This window comes from Bufo bufo, chromosome 2, assembly GCF_905171765.1.
Source record: "Bufo bufo chromosome 2, aBufBuf1.1, whole genome shotgun sequence".
Taxonomy (NCBI): Eukaryota; Metazoa; Chordata; class Amphibia; order Anura; family Bufonidae; genus Bufo; species Bufo bufo.
The window spans coordinates 294,688,691-294,715,644 of record NC_053390.1 but is presented as its reverse complement, the minus strand read 5'-3'; the positions used below and the strand labels follow the sequence as shown (position 1 = coordinate 294,715,644).

Below are 26,954 nucleotides of genomic sequence, written 5' to 3'. Positions count from 1 at the left end.
ACCCATATAAAGGCTCTATGCAGCCTGGAAATAGCAGTTTTTTTATGTGCTTCGTCACTAATTAATTCGTATCGAAGCAAATTTTTACGGAAAATTCGACGAACCGGCCGAATCAAATTTTTGAAAATTCGCTCATCTCTAGTTATTAAGTTGGCTCTGAAGAGCAGTTGCCCCAGGAAAGAACTTACAAGAGGATAAGAAAGGAAGTTGGTATACAGTACGAGCACTAAATGTAGATTTGGTGAAATTCTAGGAGATCTAGGAAAGCGCAAAGTCTGTGATACCAAGGAGCCAGAAGATGTGTTATAGGAGGAATAGTCAATTGTGTCAAAAGTGGATGATGGGTTTAGCTGGAGAAGCATAGAGTAATATTAGTAAGTTTTTAATAAGAGTTTATTCTGGAGTTGGGGGTTATCTCAGATTTGTTTTGCCATTTTTATTCAATAATGTTTTTTTGCATAATGTATATTGTATGGACAAAAATGGAAATAACAAAATGAAATTAAAAAAATATAAATATATTGCATAATGTATAATATTACTCCATGGAATTCATGCTGAATTATTTACTCCCTTGATTTTAGATGCCAGGAGAATAGCCTAGAGCTAGAAACTGTATAATAACCTTGTTATTTTTTTTTCTTCTGGCTATCCAGATAGGAATGTAGTCATTGAGCTAGATGCTCCTTATTAACAACCACAAATATTTATGAGATGAGATATTAAAGTTTTCATCTGCATTGTCTTCTTATTGATATGCAGTTTTGTATTTACAGCTGTTAATATGTAATATTTGGATTGATTAGATTGTTTCCTCGTTAAATTTTGGCTCACTTATTAAGATTTTTTAAGGAGAAAAGCTCAAAGGTACATTGCATATATTTCATCTATCCAGCATTACATTGACAAAGGCTTGCGCCAAATGTAAAAAATAGACATCTGACTCTAATAACTAAACAGTAACAAGAGCAAGTCAGAAAGAAGTGGTGCAAAAAATTATGTACTCTTAAATGTCAGTAGGCTAAAACTTTACTAAAGAGTACTTCAGATTATGGCTGGAGTATGTTTCACAAGTAATTAGTACAATCATGCAACCTTTTGTGGATTAGCTCTTGAGTGTTAGAATTTGTATCTACTATTTAAGGATTCATAGAAAAGCTAAAAAAGTATATAATATTATTGTGAGCTTCCATTTTCCTATCGTAAAGACTTCATTCTATAAAGCATTGCATCAAATTAAAAAAGAAAAAAAAAATAGCAAACCAAATTATAGAACATTATTGTGTTCTTACCAGGGGTGGATTGGCCATAGATCTTAGAGGGAAATTCCCTGGTGGGCCGATGCCCAGGGGGCTGCCTGGGCCCTCCTCACAGCCAGCCAGTGAAAGTTTTTTAGGATGTACTTTGTGCTGCTGGCAGTATTTTGTGATGGACTGTGGTATTTGGCTCTGTTGGGGTGATATAATGTGCCACAATATGGTATTGATGGCCCTGCCTTCCATCAATTTGGACCCGACTACAAAATGGGGCCACTCAGTATTTTTTCCAGGGCCACTTTAAGTTCCCAGTCCACCCCTGGTTCTTACAGTGTTCTTTTGGCTACTTTCACATGTGCGGCACAGTTTTTGTCTGGCTCAATCCTGACATATTTTCAAGCGAGCTGTAGGATCTCCACCGGATCCCATTATAGTCAATGGGCTCAGCGGGCAGGCGGCATTTTCCTACAATGCCAGTTCTGGAGGAGAGGTGTGTTGCAGATTTAAAACTAGCCTTATATGCATGGTTCTATGAGAAAATATATCAAAATTAAAATCTAATTTAATTTAAGTACAAATTTGTTCTATGGTATATATGAAGAGCAGACCTTTTATAGAATGAGCTGTAGAACAAAGGCATACATTAACTTATATGCAATCCTGTGAACTGCAGCTATTACTGAATAGTTAAAATGAATAAGTAGTGCCACAAAAAATATAGTGTAGGCTAGGCTTTAATTGATATAGTGCTCAATTTATTCTGTACACGGATGTAGCAATTGTTAACATGACATACATTACATACATTAAATAAAAAATACATAACCTAACACACAAGACTCCACATCATTGTTAGGGTAATTGTTAATCTCTTATTTATACTGTAGCATTTACCCTCCACATATGCAGGCAATTCTATTGAATAAATTATCTAAAAAAAAAACTGTATAAAATATGTCCAATATATCGACCCACTTATTAAATACTTTGTGCATTTTATGGAAATATGTAATCAGAAAATGACCTCTTGTATAAAACATGTTTTTATGTTTAATATATTTTTATAGAATTTTGGTGACATTATTTTTCCATGTCAATATCTATATTTAAACAAAAAACATAAAATTCCTAAGTTTTCCCACTAGCCAATAAGAATAATGGGGGTCTATAGCAGCTCTTTGAAGGGGCAGTGGTGTTCGTGCAAGCGCTGCCTCTGCTTCAAAATGACTTGCGCTTCGCCTCAGGAGCAGCTACAGTCCAGTGCAAATCCAACCGCTTATTCCATTCACTTGAATGGTATAAGCAATTGCAATTACACTATGCCTCTTCTACAAAGGAGGCAATCCATAGGTAATTTTTAAGTGCAAGCAGTGCTCATGCGAGGATAGGTCATCAATATTAGGTCACTGCACAAATCCTTTATCACTTGCAAAGTCTGTACAGACTTACAAAATAAATGAAACTATATAGGATCTACCTCTCTGCCAGCTCTGGGGATCCAATCCATCTATTTGTACTAGTAGATAGCCCATGTTAGAATGGTGACTGTAATAGAAAATAGTTAACAGAATACTGGGCACTCTCGCTATATATGTGACCACACAGTTTATTAACAATATTCTACAGCATATACGAACAATTAGATATAATACATGTAAAATATATATATGATGCATAAAAAGTATACCATAAAAATCCGGAATAATTAACACTTAACTACTAAAATAATCAATTCACTAAAATATAGATGTCCTCTGAATGGTTAGGGATAAAAGTCCTTCTGCTGGATGTTACTCCATGTCAACTAGTTTATATAAAATATTGCTGTCCCTTTGGGGTATATGGAGTATATGGACCCCACAATTCGCGTCTCCTCCAATTAGGAAAATGGCAGACTTAGTAGTTAGTTGCAGTGATTTACATATGCGGCGTCCCGCTATACTCACTGTTCAGCTGAAGTTTTGCTGGCCATTCCCATAGATGGTCTCTTCCGCTGCTGTTCCGGTACATTGGATAACTGTAATTGGACCTTAAGCGTGCTTCTCCCGTTCCCCTCATTCACTCTTAGGCGCCGCTCCGTAAGTTTAAGAGCTGGCGCTTGATGTGTGTGCAGACTCCCTCTTCCGCGCTAGACTTTGTTTGCACGTGTAAGTACACCTTGTATAGTCGTGCAGTGATCCTGTTAGAACGCGCGTCGGGTCTTTTGCTGATCAGGGTTGGTTTAGGCACATAAGGTCTTTAAGCAGATGTTGTCAGTGTCCATCAGGGGGGGTCTTTGCACCAAACGCGTTTCGGGGTTTGTTATCACCCCTTCCACTGAGGGACCCGCACATATCAGACAATGGGGGCATATCCTAGAGATATTTCCCCATTGTCTGAGATGTTAAAACCCCTTTAAGACAACAGAAAGTTAGAAAGATATTTCTTCTTATTAAACCTTTCCTGGTGGTTTAATGAAGTGGAGGGGTCAAGGTCAGTAACTTACACAAACAGTACAGCTGCATACACCCCATGACAAACATAGTTCTGCTACAAAGCTGATATATACACACAGCACTGCTATACACACCTAACAAACACAGATCTACTACATATACATCTCTCTCTCACACACACACATACATACAGACACTATCTTCTTGGTTTTGGAACCTTCCCCACATGACATCATCAAAGTTTCTTTAGCTTCCAGTAATCAGATTTTTCTCCATTCATTGTAGTTTAGGACCTTTCAGCATAAAGATATCTGTGTTCATCTCCAAGATGGCTCACCCTCCTGCCTGCACTAATCATACAGATCAGTGTCAGGCAAAGAGAGGTAGAAGTGTACAGAGGCACATGTCTCTTTTCAAGTAATGCATGCCACCATTACAAAGCTATAAGACACTGCCTACCAAACCGGCAATACCTCAAGAGAATGCAGTGCTGCATGACATATTTTTTTTTACTTATGGGTTTTCACAGGGGTATAGTATAGGCCCATAGCAAACTGCTTAATTTTAAAGTACAGTGCATTCGGAAAGTGCATTTCATTTTTTCCGATTTTGTTATATTGTAGGCTTGGGAGCCTGTGCTAAAATAAAAAAAGTTAAATTTTTTAGCCTTTATTCTCAATACCCCTTAATAAGAAAGTGACAACAGAATGTTCAAAATCTTTGCTAATTTATTGCAAAGGAAAAACTAAAATCTTGCATTGACATATCTGTAAGTATTCAGACTCATTATTCAGAACTAACTTGAAGTACTATTAACAGCGATTACAATCTCCAGTCTTCTTGGGTATGATTCCACAAGGTTTGCACACCTAGATTTGGAGATTTTCTGACATTTTTCTTCATACAGTATCCTTTCAGGTCTCCCAAATGGTTCAAGTCAGGGCTCTGGCTGGGCCGCTCCAGGACATTCACAGAGTTGTCTCTCAGCCACTCCTGTGTTGTCTTGGTTGTGTGTTTAAGGTCATTGTCTTGTTGTCTTGTTGAAAGGTGACCCTTCAGCCCAGAGGTCCAGAGCACTCTGGATCAGGTTTTCATTAAGAACATCTCTATACTTTGCTGTATTTAGCTTTCCTTCAAGTCAGACTAGTTTCCCTGTATCAGCTGCTGAAAAACACCAGAGACCAGAGATTGTAGTTTTTCCATCATCTAAGAGTCTGTTAGGTGCTTATTTGCAAACTTCCATGTGTCTTTTACTGAAGAGAGGTGTCTCTTTGGCCAGTCTGCTATAAAGCCCAGATTGGAGAAATGTTGCAGTGATGGTTGACCTTCTGGAAGTTTCTCCCTACACACAGGATCTTGGGTTCTTGGCCACCTGTTTTACCATGGCCACTTTTCCTAATTACTTATGTAGTTTAGTGGGGCGCCAAGCTCTAGGAAGAGTCCTGCTATGGAGGCCACTGTGCTCTTAGGAATTTTCAGTCGAGCAGAACATTTTTTGTCTGACAGAGGTGTACTGTATCTGTTTTGTTTTGTGTTATTTTTATTTTTTTTAGCACAAGGATGGAACATAACAAAATGTGAAAAAAGTGAAAAGGTGTGAAGACTGTCTGAAAGCACTGTAACTATTTTATGGGGCACACTTTAGCGGTAACACTCACATTGCTTGAAATAATATAATTTTCTAAATACTTACAGGGGTTGTCCCACAAAAAAATATTGTACAGTTTTTAAACCAGAACCTGGATCTGAATACTTTTGAAATTGCATGCAATTAAAAATTTAGCATAGCCACTGAGTTATTTAAAAAAATAAATCTATCCATATAGCGCCAAGTGCTGTTTTTCTTTCTTATTTCTTGTCCAGCTCACTAAGATGGATGCATATGCTAAGTTTTATCCCTTAACTGCCTCCTGAGCTGTGATAGGGAAAGAGATGCAGCAGAATGGGCACACCCCCTAATCTGTAGCAGAAAACAGCTGTGAGCTTGATATAAATCTAGCAGAACAATGAATGGGGAGATCTCTGGATCCATGTGAGGTACAGGGCTAGTTCTAGCTTTGATATAAAGACATGATATGATGTCTGATTTTCATTTTTTACATTAGTCATGGGATAACCCCTTTAAAACAAAGACTCAAAACTTCTAAGAACAATTAATAAGGACAAACATTTTAATATAGATTATGCCAACTAATAACTTTTCTTCACATCATTCTTTCTTAGCATTCTATTCATATGATATGCAAATGAGAGGATTATGGAATAATACTGTTATAACTGAATTTATACTATTGGGATTTCCAGCAAGTCAAATATTTCACACCTTTCTATTTTTAATATTTTTTATTACATATGTGTTAACAGTTACTGGAAACTTGGTTATCATTGCTGTAATTCGAGCTGATTTGCATCTTCATCGTCCCATGTACTTTTTCCTCAGTAATTTTGCTTTTATGCAGATTTCTTATGTAACTGTTACTGTTCCTAAATTACTTATAGGCTGTTTGGTCACACAAAACAAAATATCCATTAGTGCTTGCTTTTGTCAGTGTTACTTTTTCTTTTTTCTTGGAGGAATAGAGAACTGCTTGCTGGCAATCATGGCTTATGATCGATATGTGGCCATTTGTTCTCCATTAAGGTATAATTCTATCATGACACAAAAGTTTTGCTTGAGTTTGACATGTGGCTGTTGGTTGGGAATCTTTCTTGGCTCCTTAATACCTGTGATTTTATTAGCAAAATTATCATTTTGTGGACCAAACATTATTAATCATTATTTTTGTGATGTATCCCCACTTCTAAAATTGTCCTGTACAGATACTTCTCTCCTGAAATCGTTCTTTTTCAGTTTAATGTGGGTCATTGTTTTCAGCTGTCTCTTGTTCACTCTTGTATCATATATTAATATAATTTGTGCAATCATGAAAATTTCCTCTGCAGTGGGCCGTCAGAAAGCATTCTCCACCTGTGGTTCACATCTTACAGTTGTAATCATTTATTTTGGGGCTGTCATATTCATGTATGTCAGACCAAAAGAAAGTTATGCCTTTGAGGAGGACAAGCTAATCTCTGTATTCTACTCCATTTTAACTCCTCTTCTAAATCCATTCATTTATTGCCTTAGAAACAAGGAAGTTAAAGAGGCAGTGCAAAAAATTATCCAAGCCAGAAAAATAATTCCAAGTTTCTAAATGTAAATAAAACATTCCATTTATAAAATACTGGATACTTGTTTAACCCCTTAAGGACCCCCGCCATACATGTATGGCGCTGCTGGATGTCACTTAAGTACCAGCGCCATACATGTATGGCAGGGTGATTGGGCGGGTGCACGACCTGACAGCTGGGCCCCTGCTGCATATGCCGCCATGGTTGAAAACACAGATGCCGGCATTTTAACCCCTTGTATTCTGAGGTCAATGACCGTGGCATCCATACGGTTTGCGGAGGGTACGGGTGCCCTCCGCATCTACATCGGGTCCCCGCGCTGCAGTGGCGGGGACCTGATAGCAGAGAAGGCAAGCCCGATGCCTTCCATAGGCATCAGGGCTTGCCTTCTATGGAAGCCTGTGAGATCCAGCCCCTTAGGCTGGGTTTCACAGGCAGGCTGTCAGCAAATAAGCTGACATGCAATGTATTACAATACAGGTTGTATTGTAATACATTTCAGAGGGGATCAGACCCCAGAAGTTGAAGTCCCAGAGTGGGACAAAAAATAAAAATAAAGAAAATTTTTTTTTTTTCATAATGAAAAAATAAAATGCATTTCCCAAAATAAAATGCATAAAATTGTAAAAAAATTGAAAAAAAAATTGAAAAAAAAGAAAACCAGACATATTGGGTATTTCCGTGTCCGTAATGACCGGCTGTATAAGAATATCACATGATCCACCCCTTCACCTGAACGCCGTAGAAAAAAATAAAATAAAAACTGTGCTAAAACGATAATTTTTTGTCACAAAAAGTGCAACACCAACCGATCAAAAAGGTGTATGCCCCCCAACATAGTACCAATCAAACCATCACCTCATCCCGCAAAAAATGAGAATAAAACAACCGGGCAAAAAATAAAAAGCTATGGCTCTCAGAATAAATAAAACATGATTTTTTTGGGCTAAAATTCTTTTATTGTGTTAAAAGTGAAAAAATTCTAAAAGTATACATATTAGGTATTGCCATGTCTGTAATGACTTCCTGTATAAAAATATCACATGGCCTAACCCCTCAGGTCAACACCATAAAAAAAAAACATTTAAAAAAAGCTATTTTTTGTCACCTTACATCACAAAAAGTGTAATACCAAGTGATCAAAGAGTCATACACACCCCAAAATAGTACCAATTAAACCGTCATCTTATACCGTAAAAAATTTGACCCTACCTAAGACAATCGCACAAAAAATAAAAAAAAACTATGGCTCTCTCAATATGGAGACACTAAAACATGATTTTTTGGGTTTCAAAAATGCATTTACTGTGTAAAACTTAAATAAATAAAAGAAAGTATACATATTAGGTATTGATGTGTCCGTAAAAAACTGCTGTATAAAAATATCACCCTCTAGGTAAACGGTGTCAAAAAAGCAATTTTTAGTCACATTACATCACAAAAAGTGTAATACCAAGCGATCAAAAAGGCATATGCATACTAATATAGTACCAATCAAACTATCATCTCATACCCCAAAAAAGAGCCCCTACATACAGATGTACCATGGTTATCACCCCCGCAGTTAACTAAAATGTCTTAACTCATTTCATTATCTTGAGACAAAAGCCATTGAAAAGCAATTGAAGGTGTTTGCTTAGATTAGATAACCAAAATCAGAAATCTCAGAAAAAAGTAGTGCTAACCATGTGACATATGTAAGAGAGTCGCGTAAAAAAATAAAAAAATATATGGCTTTCAGAATATGCAAGGGGGGGAACTAACTCTCCTTAAGGAGAGAGCACCTTAATCAGTGTGAGTAGACTTATAGGATATACATGCTCCTCTGGAACTCTGGGAGGGAAGAAATGCAAATGAGCTCTTAACAAGCTCTGCCTCTAATGCCACCAGATGTAAGGCAGCTATCATATAAGTCAATATTCAGCTCTTAAAATAAGCCTTGAGACATGACTTGGATATTAAATAAGCCAGCACCTCATCTGCAGACAGCTGTTTCGGGGTGATTGCCCATCATCAGTGCAGAGCAGAAAGTACTTGCATAACTGGGTAGGAGGCCTGTGTCCGAGCATTTCTTCCCTCCCAGAATTCCAGAGAAGCATGTATGGCCTATAAGTCTCCTCACACAGATTAAGGTGCTCTCTCCCTAAGGAGAGTTAGTTCCCCCCTTGCTCAGACATAGGCCTCCTACCCAGTTAAGCCAGTACTCTCTGCTCTGCACTGATAAGGGGAAATCACCCCAAAACAGCTGTCTGCAGATGAGGTGCTGACTTATTTAATATCCAAGTCATGTCTCAAGGCTTATTTTAAGAGCTGAATATTGACTTATAGGATAGCTGCCTTACATCTGGTGGCATTAGAGGCAAGGCTTGTTAAGAGCTCATTTGCATTTCTTCCCTTTCAGAATATGGAAACACTAAAAAAAATCATTAAAAAATGCTTTATTATGTAAAACTGAAGCAAACAACCCAACAAAGTTGTCATATTTGGTATTGTCGAGTCCGTAACAACCTGCTCTATAAAAATAACACATGATCCAACCTGGCAGATGAACACTGTAGAAAACAAAAAATTAAAACTGTGCCAAAACAGCAATTTTTTGTTACCTTACCACATAAAAGGTGTAATATATAGCAACCAAAAATCATATGCACCCTAAAATAGTACCAACAAAATTGCCACCTTATCCCGTAGTTTCCAAAATGGGGTCACTTTTTGAGAGTTTCTACTCTAGGGGTGCATTAGGGGGCCTTGAAATGGGACATGGCAACTTAAAATTACCCCAGTGAAATCTGCCCTCCCAAAACCATATGGCGTTCCTTTCCTTCCACACCCTGCCGTTTCTCTAAACTACAGAATTAGGGCAATAATTTTAAAGTTTTGTTTGGCTGTTAACCCTTGCTTTGTTAGTGAAAAAAAATTGATTAAAATGGAAAATTTGCCCAAAAAGTGAAATTCTGAAATTTCAGCTACATTTTCCTTAAATTTTTGTGGAACAGCAAAAGGGTTAACAAAGTTTTTAAAATCAGTTTTGAATACCTTGGGGGTGTAGTTTCGAATATGGGGCAATTTATTGGTGGTTTCTATTATGTAAGCCTCACAAAGTGACTTCAGACCTCAACTGGTCCTTAAAAATTGGGTTTTGGAAATTTTCTTAAAAATGTTGTTTCTAAATTTCTAAACCTTCTAACGTCCCAAAAAAAGAAAATGTCATTTACAAAATGATCCAAACATGAAGTACATATATGGGAAATGTAAAGTAATAACTATTGTAGGAGGTATCACTATGTTTTAAAAGCAGAGAAATTGAAATTTAGAAAATTGCGAAAATTTGTATTTTTTTCTAAATAAAAATAAAATATTTTGACTCAAATTTACCACTGTCATGAAGTACAATATGTGACAAGAAAACATTCTCAGAATGGCTTGCATAAGTAAAAGTGTTATCATTCATCACATAAAGTGACACGTCAGATTTGCAAAAAATGGTCTAGTGAATAATGGCAGGGTACTGAAGGTGTTAATGTAAACGACTGGGCGTCCCTTTTTAATAAAAAGGTTTACACACTCATATAGGTAACGGACTTAGAGAATGTAAATATTATTTATGAACTCATGTACACTCCTCTACAGTAAGATGGCAAACTTACTATATTCTGCATTGCATTGAGTCATTGGAACTCCAAAAGTGGGTCCATAGTAGACTAAATGTCAATTAGTATACAGAGCACAATGGAAATGAGTTCACATGTAATATGGTAATTACATAGTTGGAATCCTTATTTTTTCAGCTATAGGCCTCATGCACACGGCCGTTGTTGTGGTCCGCATCCAAGCCGCATTTTTTGCGGCTCGGGTGCGGACCCATTCATTTTAATAGGGCCGCAAAAGATGCGGACAGCACACGGAGTGCTGTCCACATCCGTTGCTCCGTTCTATGGCCTCGCCAAAAAATATAGCATGTCCTATTCTTGTCCATTTTGCGGACAAGAATAGGTATTTCTTCAATGGACCGCAAAAAATGGACCACAAAAAATGGAACGGTCGTGTGCATGAGGCCATACTTACATAGCTACATATGTTTACACTGTAGATGTAATTTCATATTTTTTTAATATGTAGGGACACTGAGTGTGTTTTTGTAAAAAAAAATATGCTAAGTTTTATTATAAAATTATATGTTGCCTCCCTTTAGCAACCTTCTAACTAAGGGCTAGTTCACACAACCGTTGGTGTCCCGTGCCCGTGCTGTGAACCGCAAATTGCGGTCCGCAATGCACGGGCACCTTCCATGGGGCAGGCGCATGGGGATCGCAGACCCATTCACTTGAATGGGTCCCCGATCCCTCCGTTCCGCAAAAAGATTGAGCACGTCCTATCTTTTTGCGGTGCAGAGGTACAGAACGGAACTCCAGAAAGCACTCCGTAGTGCTTCCATAGTGTTCCGTTCCGTGATTCCGTTCGGCATCTCCGGATTTGAAGACCCATTGAAACTAATCGGTCCGCATCCGTAATGCGGAATGTCAACGGAACGGTGCCCGTGTATTGCGGATCCGCAAATGCTGTCCGCAATACGGGAACGGGACACCAACGGTCGTGTGAACGAGCCCTAAGGGTTGCTAAGAAGAATCTGTCTTCAGTGTTCTACAGAAGACTGAAGACAATGAATAACTGTAGGAAGCAGAGACTTCTCAGTCTGTCTCTGGTCTCCCTGGGTCAGCTGCCTTACACTTGCCCTGCCTTCCTATATGTGTAATACAGCCTCCTAAATCTAATGTTACAAGTTTCCTTGCTTACTTAAAGGGGTTAGCCACTCTGTTAACACTTATTAAAACTGTAAAGAAAATAGGGAAATATTACACTTACTAATATACACTCACCTAAAGAATTATTAGGAACACCAGTTCTATTTCTCATTAATGCAAATATCTAGTCAACCAATCACATGGCAGTTGCTTCAATGCATTTAGGGGTGTGGTCCTGGTCAAGACAATCTCCTGAACTCCAAACTGAATGTCAGAATGGGAAAGAAAGGTGATTTAAGCAATTTTGAGCGTGGCATGGTTTTTGGTGCCAGATGGGCCGGTCTGAGTATTTCACAATCTGCTCAATTACTGGGATTTTCACGCACAACCATTTCTAGGGTTTACAAAGAATGGTGTGAAAAGGGAAAAACATCCAGTATGCGGCAGTAGTGATGTCGCGAACATAAAATTTTCAGTTCGCGAACAGCGAACGCGAGCTTCCGCAAATGTTCGCGAACTGGCGAACCGGGCGAACCGCCATAGACTTCAATAGACAGGCGAATTTTAAAACCCACAGGGACTCTTTCTGGCCACAATAGTGATGAGAAAGTTGTTTCAAGGGGTCTAACACCTGGACTGTGGCATGCCGGAGGGGGATCTATGGCAAAACTCCCATGGAAAATTACGTAGTGGACGCAGAGTCGGGTTTTAATCCATAAAGGGCATAAATCAACTAACATTCCTAAATTGTTTGGAATAACGTGCTTTAAAACATCCAGTGTGTGTATACGATCAGGTATGATGTTGGCACTGGCAGTGGGCACACTACAGTCAGTGGAAGAGGGCCTGACACACTGACTGGCAGCAGGCAAGCAACTGAATTTAGACTACTGTCTAAAAATTAAATGCCTTATTTATCGGCAAGCTACTGTGCCACCCGGTATCAGTGGTTGGCACTGGCAGTGGGCACACTACAGTCAGTGGAAGCGGGCCTGACACACACTGGCAGCAGGCAAGCAACTGAAATTACACTAAAGTGTAAAAATTAAATGCCTTATTTATCGGCAAGCTACTGTGCCACCCGGTATGAGTGGTTGGCACTGGCAGTGGGCACACTACAGTCAGTGGAAGAGGGCCTGACACACACTGGCAGCAGGCAAGCAACTGAATTTAGACTACTGTCTAAAAATTAAATGCCTTATTTATCGGCAAGCTACTGTGCCACCCGGTATCAGTGGTTGGCACTGGCAGTGGGCACACTACAGTCAGTGGAAGCGGGCCTGACACACACTGGCAGCAGGCAAGCAACTGAATTTAGACTACTGTCTAAAAATTAAATGCCTTATTTATCGGCAAGCTACTGTGCCACCCGGTATCAGTGGTTGGCACTGGCAGTGGGCACACTACAGTCAGTTGAAGTCGGCCTGACACACACTAGCAGCAGGCAAGCAGCTGAAATTACACTAAAGTGTAAAAATTAAATGCCTTTTTTATGCAAAGTCCTGTGCCAGCCGGTATGAGTGGTGGGCACTGGCAGTGGGCACACTACAGTCAGTGGAAGTCAGCCTGACACACACTGGCAGGCAACTAACCTTAGATTAAAGTGTAAAAATTAAGTGCCTATTTTTTAAGCAAAGTCCTGTGCCACTCGGGATGACAGGGGTGGGCACTGGCAGTGGGCACACTACAGTCAGTTGAAGTCGGCCTGACACACACTGGCAGGCAACTAACCTTAGATTAAAGTGTAAAAATGAAGTGCCTTTTTTTTAAGCAAAGTCCTGTGCCACACGGGATGACAGGGGTGGGCACTGGCAGTGGGCACACTACAGTCAGTTGAAGTCGGCCTGACACACACTAGCAGCAGGCAAGCAGCTGAAATTACACTAAAGTGTAAAAATTAAATGCCTTTTTTATGCAAAGTCCTGTGCCAGCCGGTATGAGTGGTGGGCACTGGCAGTGGGCACACTACAGTCAGTGGAAGTCAGCCTGACACACACTGGCAGGCAACTAACCTTAGATTAAAGTGTAAAAATTAAGTGCCTTTTTTTAAGCAAAGTCCTGTGCCACACGGAATGACAGGGGTGAGCACTGGCAGTGGGCACACTACAGTCTGTGGGCCTGCAGCTCCTCACACACAGGCAGGCCAGGCAACTGCAATATGTATATAAAGGAAAAAAAAAAAGCAGACTAATGTTGCAGCCCTAAAAAGGGCTTTTTGGGGTGCTGTCAGGACGCTGTCCTTACAGCAGAGATCAGATGAGTCTTTCAGGACTGGAGTGGACACTGAATTCACTAGCCTAGCTATCGATTTCCCAATTAAATCAGCAGCAGTTACAGTCTCCCTCCTCTCACTAAGACTGCAGCTTCAGAATGAATCTAAAATGGATACTGTGCAGGAGGTGGGAGGGTCTGGGAGGGAGGGTATGCTGCTGATTGGCTGGAATGTGTCTTCTGACTGTGAGGTACAGGGTCAAAGTTTGCTCAATGATGATGTATAGGGGGCGGACCGAACATCGCATGTGTTCGCCCGGCAGAGGCGAACGCGAACAAGCTATGTTCGCCGGGAACTGTTCGCCGTCGGATAGTTCGGGCCATCTCTATGCGGCAGTCCTGTGGGCAGAAATGCCTTGTGGATGCTAGAGGTCATAGGAGAATGGGCCGACTGATTGAAGCTGATAGAAGAGCAACGTTGACTGAAATAACCACTCGTTACAACCGAGGTATTCAGCAAAGCATTTGTGAAGCCACAACACGCACAACCTTGAGGCAGATGGGCTACAACAGCAGAAGACCCCACCGGGTACCACTCATCTCCACTACAAATAGGAAAAAGAGGCTACAATTTGCACAAGCTCACAAAAATTGGACTGTTGAAAATTGGACTGTTGAAGACTGGAAAAATGTTGCCTGGTCTGATGAGTCTCGATTTCTGTTGAGACATTCAAATGGTAGAGTCCGAATTTGGCGTAAACAGAATGAGAACATGTATCCATCTTCTGATGGCTACTTCCAGCAGGATAATGCACCATGTCACAAAGCTCGAATCATTTCAAATTGGTTTCTTGAACATGACAATGTGTTCACTGTACTAAAATGGCCCCCACAGTCACCAGATCTCAACCCAATAGAGCATCTTTGGGATGTGGTGGAACAGGAGCTTCGTGCCCTGGATGTGCATACCTCAAATCTCCATCAACTGCAAGATGCTATCCTATCAATATGGGCCAACATTTCTAAAGAATGCTATCACCACCTTGTTGAATCAATGCCACGTAGAATTAAGGCAGTTCTGAAGGTAAAAGGGGGTCCAATACCGTATTAGTATGGTGTTCCTAATAATTCTTTAGGTGAGTGTATCTTCTTAAGCAAATCTGCCTTGTTTTCTTGCTACTGGAAGCTGCGCCCCCTCCTGTCCTGCTCTCACAGCAGCCTGTATGGTCCATCCTTGCAGGTGCCATGGAGGAGCTACCTCATCCATGCCTGAAGGAGTGCTGCTGTCTGGGTCCTAGAAGCACCCTGCTTATATCAGAGGTGGCTTTTGGCACTCGTGGCTGTGCAGGGCTGGAGGGGCTTAGCAGAAAGATTCTTAACAGCAGAAATTAAGAAACTTTTGCAGGAGGAAGGGAGACTGAGGAGAAGCTGTGATGGCTGATGGAAGCTCGCTGACTGCAGACTCTGCCATCTCTGTCTCTTCTGTACTCAGAGGATCCTGCCCTATGTGAGGACATAGCAGAGCCAGGAAGGTGCTGAGGACCACGAACTGTGAGCAATTCAAGTGTCTGTCCAGTTTGTGGCCCCTCTGCTCTGTGATCTTATCACAGACATGGGTATTACAGCCAGAACAACAGTTCAGGAGCTTTAGTCCCTTCTGAGCTGTCAATATGGCTGAGGTCAGTGATATCAGCAGCAGTCACTAGTCTCATCTGTAAGGCCTATTGCACACGACCGTATGGCTTTTTCAGTGTTTTGCGATCCGTTTTTCATGGATCCGTTGTTCCGTTTTTTGTTTCCGTTGTGTTTCCGTTTCTGTTCCGTTTTTCCGTTCCGTTTTTCCGTATGGCATATACAGTATACAGTAATTACATAGATAAAATTGGGCTGGGCATAACATTTTCAATAGATGGTTCAGCAAAAAACGGAACGGAAACGGAAGACATACGGATGCATTTCCGTATGTGTTCCGTTTTTTTGCGGACCCATTGACTTTAATGGAGCCACGGACTGTGATTTGCGGGCAATAATAGGACATGTTCTATGTTAAAACGGAACGGAAAAACGGAAATACGGAAACGGAATGCATACGGAGTACATTCCGTTTTTTTTGCGGACCCATTGAAATGAATGGTTCCGTATACGGACCGTATACGGAACGCAAAAAACGTCCAGTAAACGGGAAAAAAAAACGTCCGTGTGCAATAGGCCTAAATGTGTGCCCTCTTCTTCATGTACACTGTATATAGTGATATGTGACCCCCCCACTGTACATTTTATATAGTAATATGTGACCCTCTGTATACAGTGATACGTGACCCCACCACTGTGTATTGTATATAGAGACGTGTGCTCCCTATACACAGTGATAAGTGACCTCCCCCCACCGCACAATGTATATAGAGATGTGTGACCCCCTGTATACAGTGATATGTGGACCCCTCTCCCCCACTGTACACTGTATATAGAGATGTGTGACCCCCTGCACTGGAGGGTGACATTATTATCATTATACACAGTGTACAGGGAAGGGGGGGGGTCACACATCTCTATATACAGTGTATAAGTAGGACACATACAATTATATACTGTTTATAAGGTACCCTTGTACACAGAAATGCGTGATCCCCACCACTGTATATAGTGATGTGTGACCCCCACCACTGCATATAGAGGTCCGTAACCCCCTGCACCAGGGGCGTAGCTAGAAATGACTGGGCCCCACAGGAATTTTTTTTATGGGCCACCACCCCCCGCCCAATTTTCGATATTGAGCTATTGATATCAGCATATTAGTCTCCATGATCTAATTAAAAATATACTATTTTTACCTCCACCTGTCCTTTCATTTTTGATAAAAATAGTTTTTATTTATATGCAAATTACCTTCCTAACGTGCCCAAAGGGCTGTCCCTCCGGCCGTTTGTTCCCAGCCATGCCCATTATCGCCAAGCCCAGCGCCGTCCCGCTGTTAATTATTCACTGCTGTCCTTGTCTTTTTTTTTTCTAAGTGCGCCATAGACTCGCGCATGCGCTGATGTTACTCACGTCCGGGTCCGCGTGGTGTCCTGGCAGCAGCCTCAAGTAATGTAATTGCAGAAAGAAGAAAGCAGAGAAAGCTGGTGCATGCGCGATTACACTACTGGGCTTGGCGATAATGGGCGTGGCTGGGCACAAACGGCCGGAAGGACAGACCCTTGGGCACGTTAGGAAGGTAATTTGCATATAAATAAAAACTACGAAAGTTGACTGACACGCTGCCGGGTGCCGGGCCCCTTATCAGCCAGGGCCCTGAAGCAGCTGCTTTCCTGGTAGTTACGCCACTGCCCTGTACACTGTATACAGTAATATGTGACCCCCCACCACTGCATATAGAGATCCATGACCCCCTGTACACTGTATACAGTTATGTATGACCCCCTGTATACAGAAAACTGGCAAAAATTAACATAAATTTGTTGGGGCGACTGGTCATGCCCCTCCCTGTCATTGCCACGCCCTTTTTTTTTACACATAGTTTGCAACTTTTTAACGCCACTTTTCAGAAACAACATCATAAATCTCCCTCTCTATTAATTCTGTTCATGGCTTACATCCAGTGGCACAACTAGAAATTACTGGGCCCCACATCAAATTCATGAACAGGGCCCCCTCTTCCCAGCAATATGTGTGATACATTAGCATTAAATTCCTGTGTGGGAGGGGTAGTGGCCTCTCTTCACTGCTGAGACTGGGGCGTAGTTCCTATTGCTACATCTGTACAGCAATCTGAGGGGCTCTGGTCTCTATAAAAACACAGGTGGGTGGGGATGTCATGTGACTGCCTCCCTAAAGATGCTTGCTGAAGTGCATGCTGGGATTTTTACGTTTACTTTGTAGCTGCTCCGCCCACACAGGGAGCTCCTACAGGGAAGAGTGTCATGGTGTACAGGTTAGAAAAATGACATATTGCAGTATATTTAGCAAGATATACAGTACAGACCAAAAGTTTGGACACACCTTCTCATTCAAAGAGTTTTCTTTATTTTCATGACTATGAAATTTGTAGATTCACACTGAAGGCATCAAAACTATCAATTAACAAATGTGGAATTATATACATAACAAACAAGTGTGAAACAACTGAAAATATGTCATATTCTAGGTTCTTCAAAGTAGACACCGCCTCGTGTAATACATGCTTTAAAGTATATAAACAGGAACATGGAACACTTAGGCCTTTTTCACACGACAGTATGTCTTTTTCAGTGTTTTGCGGTCCGTTTTAAACGGATCCGTTGTTCCGTTTTTTGTTTCCGTTGTGTTTCCGTTTCCGTTCCGTTTTTCCGTTCCGTTTTTCCGTATGGCATATACAGTGTACAGTAATTTCATAGAAAAAATTGGGCTGGGCATAACATTTTCAATAGATGGTTCCGCAAAAAACGGAACGGATACGGAAGACTTACGGATGCATTTCCGTATGCATTCCGTTTTTTTGCGGACCCATAGACTTTAATGGAGCAACGGAACGTGATTTGCGGCCAAATATAGGACATGTTCTATCTTTAAATGGAACGGAAAAACGGAAATACGGAAACGGAATGCATACGGAACACATTCCGTTTTTTTTGCGGAACCATTGAAATGAATGGTTCCGTATACGGACCGTATACGGACCGCAAAAAACGGCCCGCAAAACGGAATAAAAAAACGGCCGTGTGAAAGAGGCCATATTTTGTATTTAATTATTCTGGCTATGGTCTTGTGTAAGGGCTTTTTTTTTTGTGGTATGAGGTAACATTTTCATTGGTACCATTTTGGGGTGCATACAACTTTTTGATCGTTTGATATTATGTTGGTTTTTTTTGGAAGGCAAGGTGACAAAAAAAAGGTGTTTTAGCATAATTTTTTATTATTTATTTTTTCACCTGATGGGATACATATATTTTTTAGAGTTGGTCATTACTGATGTGACAATAACAAATATGTCTATTTTTCTTCTATTTTTAACAATTTTTAAATGACTTTTAAATGATTTTTTTTTATAAAACTCTTTTTTTATTTTACACTTTGGGGGAAGTAAATTTTTTATTTTATTTTTACAATTGATTTCTACTGTAACTGAGGCTAACATAGTAGTTCCAGTTACAGGGGAATACACTCCCAGAGAGGCTGTACAGCACTATACTGTACAGCTTCACCAGCTTTACTGCAGGGCTGATCAAGGTCTCAGGAAAACCCAACAGCTCCTGTAATCCCCAGGCGGTCACAATGCCATCGGGTTGGAACAAGAAGCTTCCTTAGTTAAATACTTAGTGTTCATTCAGCGCTGTGTATACAGTGATCTAGACGGCAAGGACACTAGAGGGATCTAGAAGGCAGGGACGTTCTAAAACATCCATTCAGAGATACATCCCAAGCCCTAGAAGGTTTATAGTCTATGGGCGGTCGGGAAGTAGTTAACAAAATAGAGGTGTTGAAATAATGTAAATATAAATTTATTATTAAGATCACCAAGGGTACCTAACTTAGGGTAATTAGCTTATAGCTAATGGAATTAAACAATATATTTACCCTAATCCTTGTATCTATAGGTGACTGGTAATATTAAACTGTAGGCAACCAGTGCCATACATGTACAGCACTGCAGGCAGTGACTTAAGGACCAGCACCATACATTAGTGTTGAGCTAATCTAAGCATCCGAAGTGGAATTCTATCCGAAGTTTAGGAAGAAATTCACAACAAATCGGAATTTCCTTGCACTTCATGGAAACTAATTTTTTTTTTTCCGAAATTGGTGGCTATACGTGTTAAAAGTAGGGTTGTAATAAACCCAAATTTTTATTTGATTTTGATATCATAAAAAAACTATTATGACACTCGATACAATTTCATACCACACAAAAAAAAAAAAAACACAAAAAAAGACGCGTGCCTTTCGCTTTTTATGGAACATCTAGCCCATAATAGAACAGTCCTATTCTGTTTTTTAGGTGGAATTCTGTTACAGCGTTTACCGCATAGGAGATTATTTTTAATATTTTAATAGTTTAGACTTTTTTGGGTGTGGCAATTCATAATATGTATTTAAACTTTTAATATTTAGTTTTTTTTTTACTTTTTAAAACTTTTTATTTAATGCGGTAATTATTAGGTAGCTACCTCAGAGGGCTAGAACCCTTGTCCTTAGTCTTCAACAGCATCCTTGGTGCCATGGTAACTGATCGGAGGCCCGCGATTTCACTGCTGGGGCTCGGATCGGAAACTGCCACTGTCACCAATGAGAATACTGAGTAGTTAGGGGGAATCAGGTGCCACTGCCACCAATGAAATTATTGAGGAAGGGGGGGAACCTGTGGCCACTGCCACCAATGAATATAATACTGGGAGGTGAGGTGGGGCACTGCTCCACCAATAATTATAATAATAGGGTGGGTGGGCACACAGCGGCACCAATGAATATAATTAAGCCCTAAAGATGCTCCCTAAAGATGCTTGCTGAAGTGCATGCTGGGATTTTTACGTTTACTTTGTAGCTGCTCCGCCCACACAGGGAGCTCCTACAGGGAAGAGTGTCATGGTGTACAGGTTAGAAAAATGACATATTGCAGTATATTTAGCAAGATATACAGTACAGACCAAAAGTTTGGACACACCTTCTCATTCAAAGAGTTTTCTTTATTTTCATGACTATGAAATTTGTAGATTCACACTGAAGGCATCAAAACTATCAATTAACAAATGTGGAATTATATACATAACAAACAAGTGTGAAACAACTGAAAATATGTCATATTCTAGGTTCTTCAAAGTAGACACCGCCTCGTGTAATACATGCTTTAAAGTATATAAACAGGAACATGGAACACTTAGGCCTTTTTCACACGACAGTATGTCTTTTTCAGTGTTTTGCGGTCCGTTTTAAACGGATCCGTTGTTCCGTTTTTTGTTTCCGTTGTGTTTCCGTTTCCGTTCCGTTTTTCCGTTCCGTTTTTCCGTATGGCATATACAGTGTACAGTAATTTCATAGAAAAAATTGGGCTGGGCATAACATTTTCAATAGATGGTTCCGCAAAAAACGGAACGGATACGGAAGACTTACGGATGCATTTCCGTATGCATTCCGTTTTTTTGCGGACCCATAGACTTTAATGGAGCAACGGAACGTGATTTGCGGCCAAATATAGGACATGTTCTATCTTTAAACGGAACGGAAAAACGGAAATACGGAAACGGAATGCATACGGAACACATTCCGTTTTTTTTGCGGAACCATTGAAATGAATGGTTCCGTATACGGACCGTATACGGACCGCAAAAAACGGCCCGCAAAACGGAATAAAAAAACGGCCGTGTGAAAGAGGCCATATTTTGTATTTAATTATTCTGGCTATGGTCTTGTGTAAGGGCTTTTTTTTTTGTGGTATGAGGTAACATTTTCATTGGTACCATTTTGGGGTGCATACAACTTTTTGATCGTTTGATATTATGTTGGTTTTTTTTGGAAGGCAAGGTGACAAAAAAAAGGTGTTTTAGCATAATTTTTTATTATTTATTTTTTCACCTGATGGGATACATATATTTTTTAGAGTTGGTCATTACAGATGTGGCAATAACAAATATGTCTATTTTTCTTCTATTTTTAACAATTTTTAAATGACTTTTAAATGATTTTTTTTTATAAAACTCTTTTTTTATTTTACACTTTGGGGGAAGTAAATTTTTTATTTTATTTTTACAATTGATTTCTACTGTAACTGAGGCTAACATAGTAGTTCCAGTTACAGGGGAATACACTCCCAGAGAGGCTGTACAGCACTATACTGTACAGCTTCACCAGCTTTACTGCAGGGCTGATCAAGGTCTCAGGAAAACCCAACAGCTCCTGTAATCCCCAGGCGGTCACAATGCCATCGGGTTGGAACAAGAAGCTTCCTTAGTTAAATACTTAGTGTTCATTCAGCGCTGTGTATACAGTGATCTAGACGGCAAGGACACTAGAGGGATCTAGAAGGCAGGGACGTTCTAAAACATCCATTCAGAGATACATCCCAAGCCCTAGAAGGTTTATAGTCTATGGGCGGTCGGGAAGTAGTTAACAAAATAGAGGTGTTGAAATAATGTAAATATAAATTTATTATTAAGATCACCAAGGGTACCTAACTTAGGGTAATTAGCTTATAGCTAATGGAATTAAACAATATATTTACCCTAATCCTTGTATCTATAGGTGACTGGTAATATTAAACTGTAGGCAACCAGTGCCATACATGTACAGCACTGCAGGCAGTGACTTAAGGACCAGCACCGTACATTAGTGTTGAGCTAATCTAAGCATCCGAAGTGGAATTCTATCCGAAGTTTAGGAAGAAATTCACAACAAATCGGAATTTCCTTGCACTTCATGGAAACTAATTTTTTTTTTTCCGAAATTGGTGGCTATACGTGTTAAAAGTAGGGTTGTAATAAACCCAAATTTTTATTTGATTTTGATATCATAAAAAAACTATTATGACACTCGATACAATTTCATACCACACAAAAAAAAAAAAACACAAAAAAAGACGCGTGCCTTTCGCTTTTTATGGAACATCTAGCCCATAATAGAACAGTCCTATTCTGTTTTTTAGGTGGAATTCTGTTACAGCGTTTACCGCATAGGAGATTATTTTTAATATTTTAATAGTTTAGACTTTTTTGGGTGTGGCAATTCATAATATGTATTTAAACTTTTAATATTTAGTTTTTTTTTTACTTTTTAAAACTTTTTATTTAATGCGGTAATTATTAGGTAGCTACCTCAGAGGGCTAGAACCCTTGTCCTTAGTCTTCAACAGCATCCTTGGTGCCATGGTAACTGATCGGAGGCCCGCGATTTCACTGCTGGGGCTCGGATCGGAAACTGCCACTGTCACCAATGAGAATACTGAGTAGTTAGGGGGAATCAGGTGCCACTGCCACCAATGAAATTATTGAGGAAGGGGGGGAACCTGTGGCCACTGCCACCAATGAATATAATACTGGGAGGTGAGGTGGGGCACTGCTCCACCAATAATTATAATAATAGGGTGGGTGGGCACACAGCGGCACCAATGAATATAATTAAGCCCTAAATACAAATGTGGACGGCGGGGTTAATTGACGTGGTTCGCGGGATCGCCATGTCCTGTCATTGAGGCTGGGTGCTGGCTGTGTGATACGGCCTGCACCCGCCACCCACATTTGTATTTAGGAGTTAATTATATTCATTGGTGCCGCTGTGTGCCCACCCACCCTATTATTATAATTTTGGTCTGTACTGTATATATATATATATATATTATAATTAGATGAATCATAATTGTACCCCACATATAGGCTCATATAAAAAACCTAATAATGCGCATTCGCATTGTGCCCATTGACTTTAATAGCAGGCGAAAATGCAGCCACCAAATACAAACTATGATTGCACAAATAGTCCCACAACATGGACAGTAATATACCAGAGGGGGATCATTAGCAAAAATTCCCCCCAAAAATATGTATTTTAATCAGAGGCGATTTTTATTAAAAAAAAATATGCCCTGCAAGAGCCTAAATTTTTTTTTTCATTTCCTATCGGTTTGATGTATACAAATGTGCAGCACTCTATGTTTTTGCATTCTGCAGAGTCCAGTAAAAAAATGCATACGTTAACGTAATTTTTTTTTTATACCATGGTACTGTATGGTGAACGAATGCCACTGTACGGCATCAGTCTGAGGCATCTGTTAACACATACATTTTTGGTATGCATTAAATGGATGGCAAAAATAGGATGTGAATCCAGCCCTAGTGTCAGAATAAGCACCAGTACACAGCGGAGCAGCGTGGCGGAGAGGGGACGCCGCCATGTACTGACAGAGCGCTACCTGGTCCTGGTGGTCAGGGATGAGGACTGTGTTTCCCAAGGATCATTTTTCTACTGGGAAATCCAGGGCACAGTATAATACACTAGAATCTATATAATTTAAAAATATTAGCCCTACCCCCAAATAAAAATACTATTACTACTATAATGCTTTTATATAGAAATACGTCTATGTTGGGCGTATTTCTGACACAGATTGTGGCGCAAAGGTCCATAGCACTGCAATCTGCATATTTTTCCCGCACATGCCAGGTCTAAAACAGGATGGCGTGGGCAGGGAAAGGGATACAGTTATGGCCATCCAGTTATTTCATACCACTGCCATACATTGAACGGATAACACCTCTGTACAGTGACCGGATAACACCGCCATACCGTGACCGGATAAAAGGGTATAAGAGGGCACAGTACAGGGAATGACTAGGGGCACTGCACAGGGTGTGGTAAGAGGGCACAATGCAGGGTATAAGGGGGCACAGTACGGAATGAGGGGCACAGTAAGGGGTGGGGGGCACAGTCACATGACCCTGTGACTTTAGAAGGTCCTTATGGTGAATGCAGTTCATACGCCACCATAATAAGAGGCAGAGGAGTGAGACAGTGGTGTGATTATGTGGCTAGAGATAAAAAAAAATTAGCTGTCGGCCAGTACAGGCCCCAAAAATTAGGCAATAGGCATTCACCTGACAGCAAAGAACTTTGGATTCTGTGGCTGGAGGTACATTAGGCGGTCACAGGATAAAAATTTAACAGTCGGCCAGTATAGCCCCAAAAAATTAGGCAATAAGCATTCACTTGACAGCAAAGAACTTTAGATTCTGTTGCTGGAGGTACATTAGGCAGTCACAGGATAAAAATGTAACTGTCGGCCAGTATAGGCCCCAAAAATTAGGCATTCACCCAACATAAAAGACCTTTAATGCCGCTGTATATACATAAGGCAAGGACCATTCTTTGTTCTTTGTGGTGGGGGATATGTTTGGGCTGGCATGAGGAAATTCAATTACATATGGTCATCACAGGTGTTGAATTCCTCTGAGATCCATGCCTCATTAATTTTTAAAAATATGAGGTAGTTCACACTGTCGTGAGCTAGGCGAGTGCGGTTATCGGTCCCCCCCCTGCTGCTCTGAACGTCCTTTCAAACAGGACACTTGATGAGGGGCAAGCCAAGAGTTCCATGACAAATTGCGCCAGCTCTGTCCACAGTTCAAGCCTGCACACCCAGTAGTCAATGGGTTCCTTGCTTCTCAGAGCATCCACATCGGCCGTTAACCCGATGTAGTTGGTCACCTGTCGGTCTAGATTCGGAGGGCGGCTCTCGATGGGTTGGCTGCAAGAATGATCTCATATCCGAAGTGACCAAAACATCTTCAAACCGCCCTCTTTTTGCAGGCGTGGTAGGATTGGTACCTGCACTTGCCCGCAACAGCAGAATGCAGCATCTCTCGCAGCAAGGCCTGGAAATGCTGCATTCTGACAGCCCTCTGTGATTCTGGTAACATGTCCGCCATTTTATGTTTGTGCCAAGGGTCTAAGTACGATTCCACCCAGTACAGGTCCTTGAAATTTATGCTTTTTATACGGGGGTCCCTTATTAAACACTGGAGCATGGAGGCCCCCATTTGCACTAAATTGAAAGCGGTGGAGCGCCCTGGCTCCTGCTCATTGTCAAGGAGAATGTCGTCCTCTGTCTCCTTTCCCCCAGCCACGGACAACACCAGGGATCCCCGAAAAGTTTAAAGCCTGCTCTTCTTGCTCCTCCTCCTCCTCCTTCCCCCAGCCACCATTCTCCTCTGACTCCTCTTCAGATTCCTGCTGACTTGTCTCAGATAGAGTATCCCCTACTGGGAATTCATTCAGCATTGCGACTTCCTCAGGCGTAAGGTACGATGTCACTGATGGCGCCCTGGCTGCGACTGACGGGTTGGTGATCTCATCAAATGGCCGCAGAAGTCTGCATGCATTGTGCATGAGCAGCCACTGGCGCAGTGAAAAAAAACCAAGCTCACCAGAATCTATCCTGCGCAGAGTTAGTACAGGTAGTCGTTAACGGCACGTTTCTGCTGGAGCAGCCTATTAAGCGTATACAAAGTGGAGTTCCAGCGCGTCGAGCAGTCACAAATCAGACGTCTGACGGGCAAGTGGTGTCGCCGCTGAACATCAGCAAGGCGAGCCATGGCCGTGTAAGATCTTCTAAAATAGCCAGAGATTTTTCTGGCCTGCCGCAGGACGTACTGGAACCCTGGGTATTTGGCAACGAATCGCTGCACGACTAAGTTCAGGACGTGTGCCATGCATGGCACGTGTGTCATTTTGCCCTGTTTCAACGTGCTCAGCAGATTGTCACCGTTGTCGCACACGACACTTACCATCTGTCAAATTGAGCCAGGTAAGCCACTTATCGGCCTGTGACCGCAGAGCTGAAAGCAGTGCAGGACTGGTGTAGCTCTTGGCTTCCAGGCACAACAGCTGCAGCACAGCATGGCAACGTCTCACCTGGCACGTCAAATAGGTTCTGGGGAGCTTGGAGGCAGCAGCGGAAGAGGCGGTAGCAGTGGAAAAGGAGGAGTCAGCCGAGGAGGAGACGGAGGATGGAGTAGGAGGAGGAGAAGAAAAGGCAGGCCAGCATGCAATCCGTGGTGGTAACAACAAATCCACACAGGTGCCACGGGTAACATGCTTGACGGCCAGAAAATTTACCCACTGACATTAGAGATCTCGGTGAAGGCAGCAACAGCGGGGACCACCCTTCTTGGGCCTATCTTGGTACTGTCGTCAGACTGCTGGGTGACGGCCGTTGCTACCTCCTCTTCCTGGCTGAGCATTGGTAAGGTATGGGAATGGATTGGAAAATAATTCCTCTGACTTGAGTGGAGGGGCTATGGTGGTGGTGGTGGTGGTGTCTTTGGGGTGCACACAGCAGAGAGTGAGGAGGGTTCAGATACAGAGGATGAGGAGGATACAGAAGCGGAAGGCTGAGTGAGCCACTCAACCAACTCTGGTGCGTCCTTTGAAGTTATGGCACGCGCCTTCTCGAACTTCCCACTTAAGCTCCGGCCTTGCGCATCTGCCCGACCCCTAACATACCTTTGGAATGGTCTGCCTCTTCCTCTGCCTGTCATGACCCTCTGTCTAAGTCCGTAGAGAAGAGCAGTATTTGTGGAAGCAGGTATATTGCAGCCCTCAATCAGTATTTGGTGGAAAAAGGTATATAGCAATAGCACCCCTCAATCAGTATTTTGTGAAAGAATGTATATGGCACC

The 26,954-nt window shown here is 41.3% G+C and overlaps 1 protein-coding gene across 1 annotated transcript; it reads left to right on the top strand.

Annotated features, from left to right (window-relative positions):
- Window positions 1-5,931: 5,931 nt before the first annotated feature.
- LOC120991469 (olfactory receptor 6-like) lies at window positions 5,932-11,156 on the top strand (the record flags this gene model as incomplete). The annotated part of the gene is made up of 2 exons (XM_040420277.1): window positions 5,932-6,850; window positions 11,125-11,156. Coding segments are annotated over exons 1-2 (951 nt in total), but the record flags the coding sequence as incomplete, so codon positions are not given.
- Between the last annotated feature and the right edge of the window lie 15,798 nt (window positions 11,157-26,954).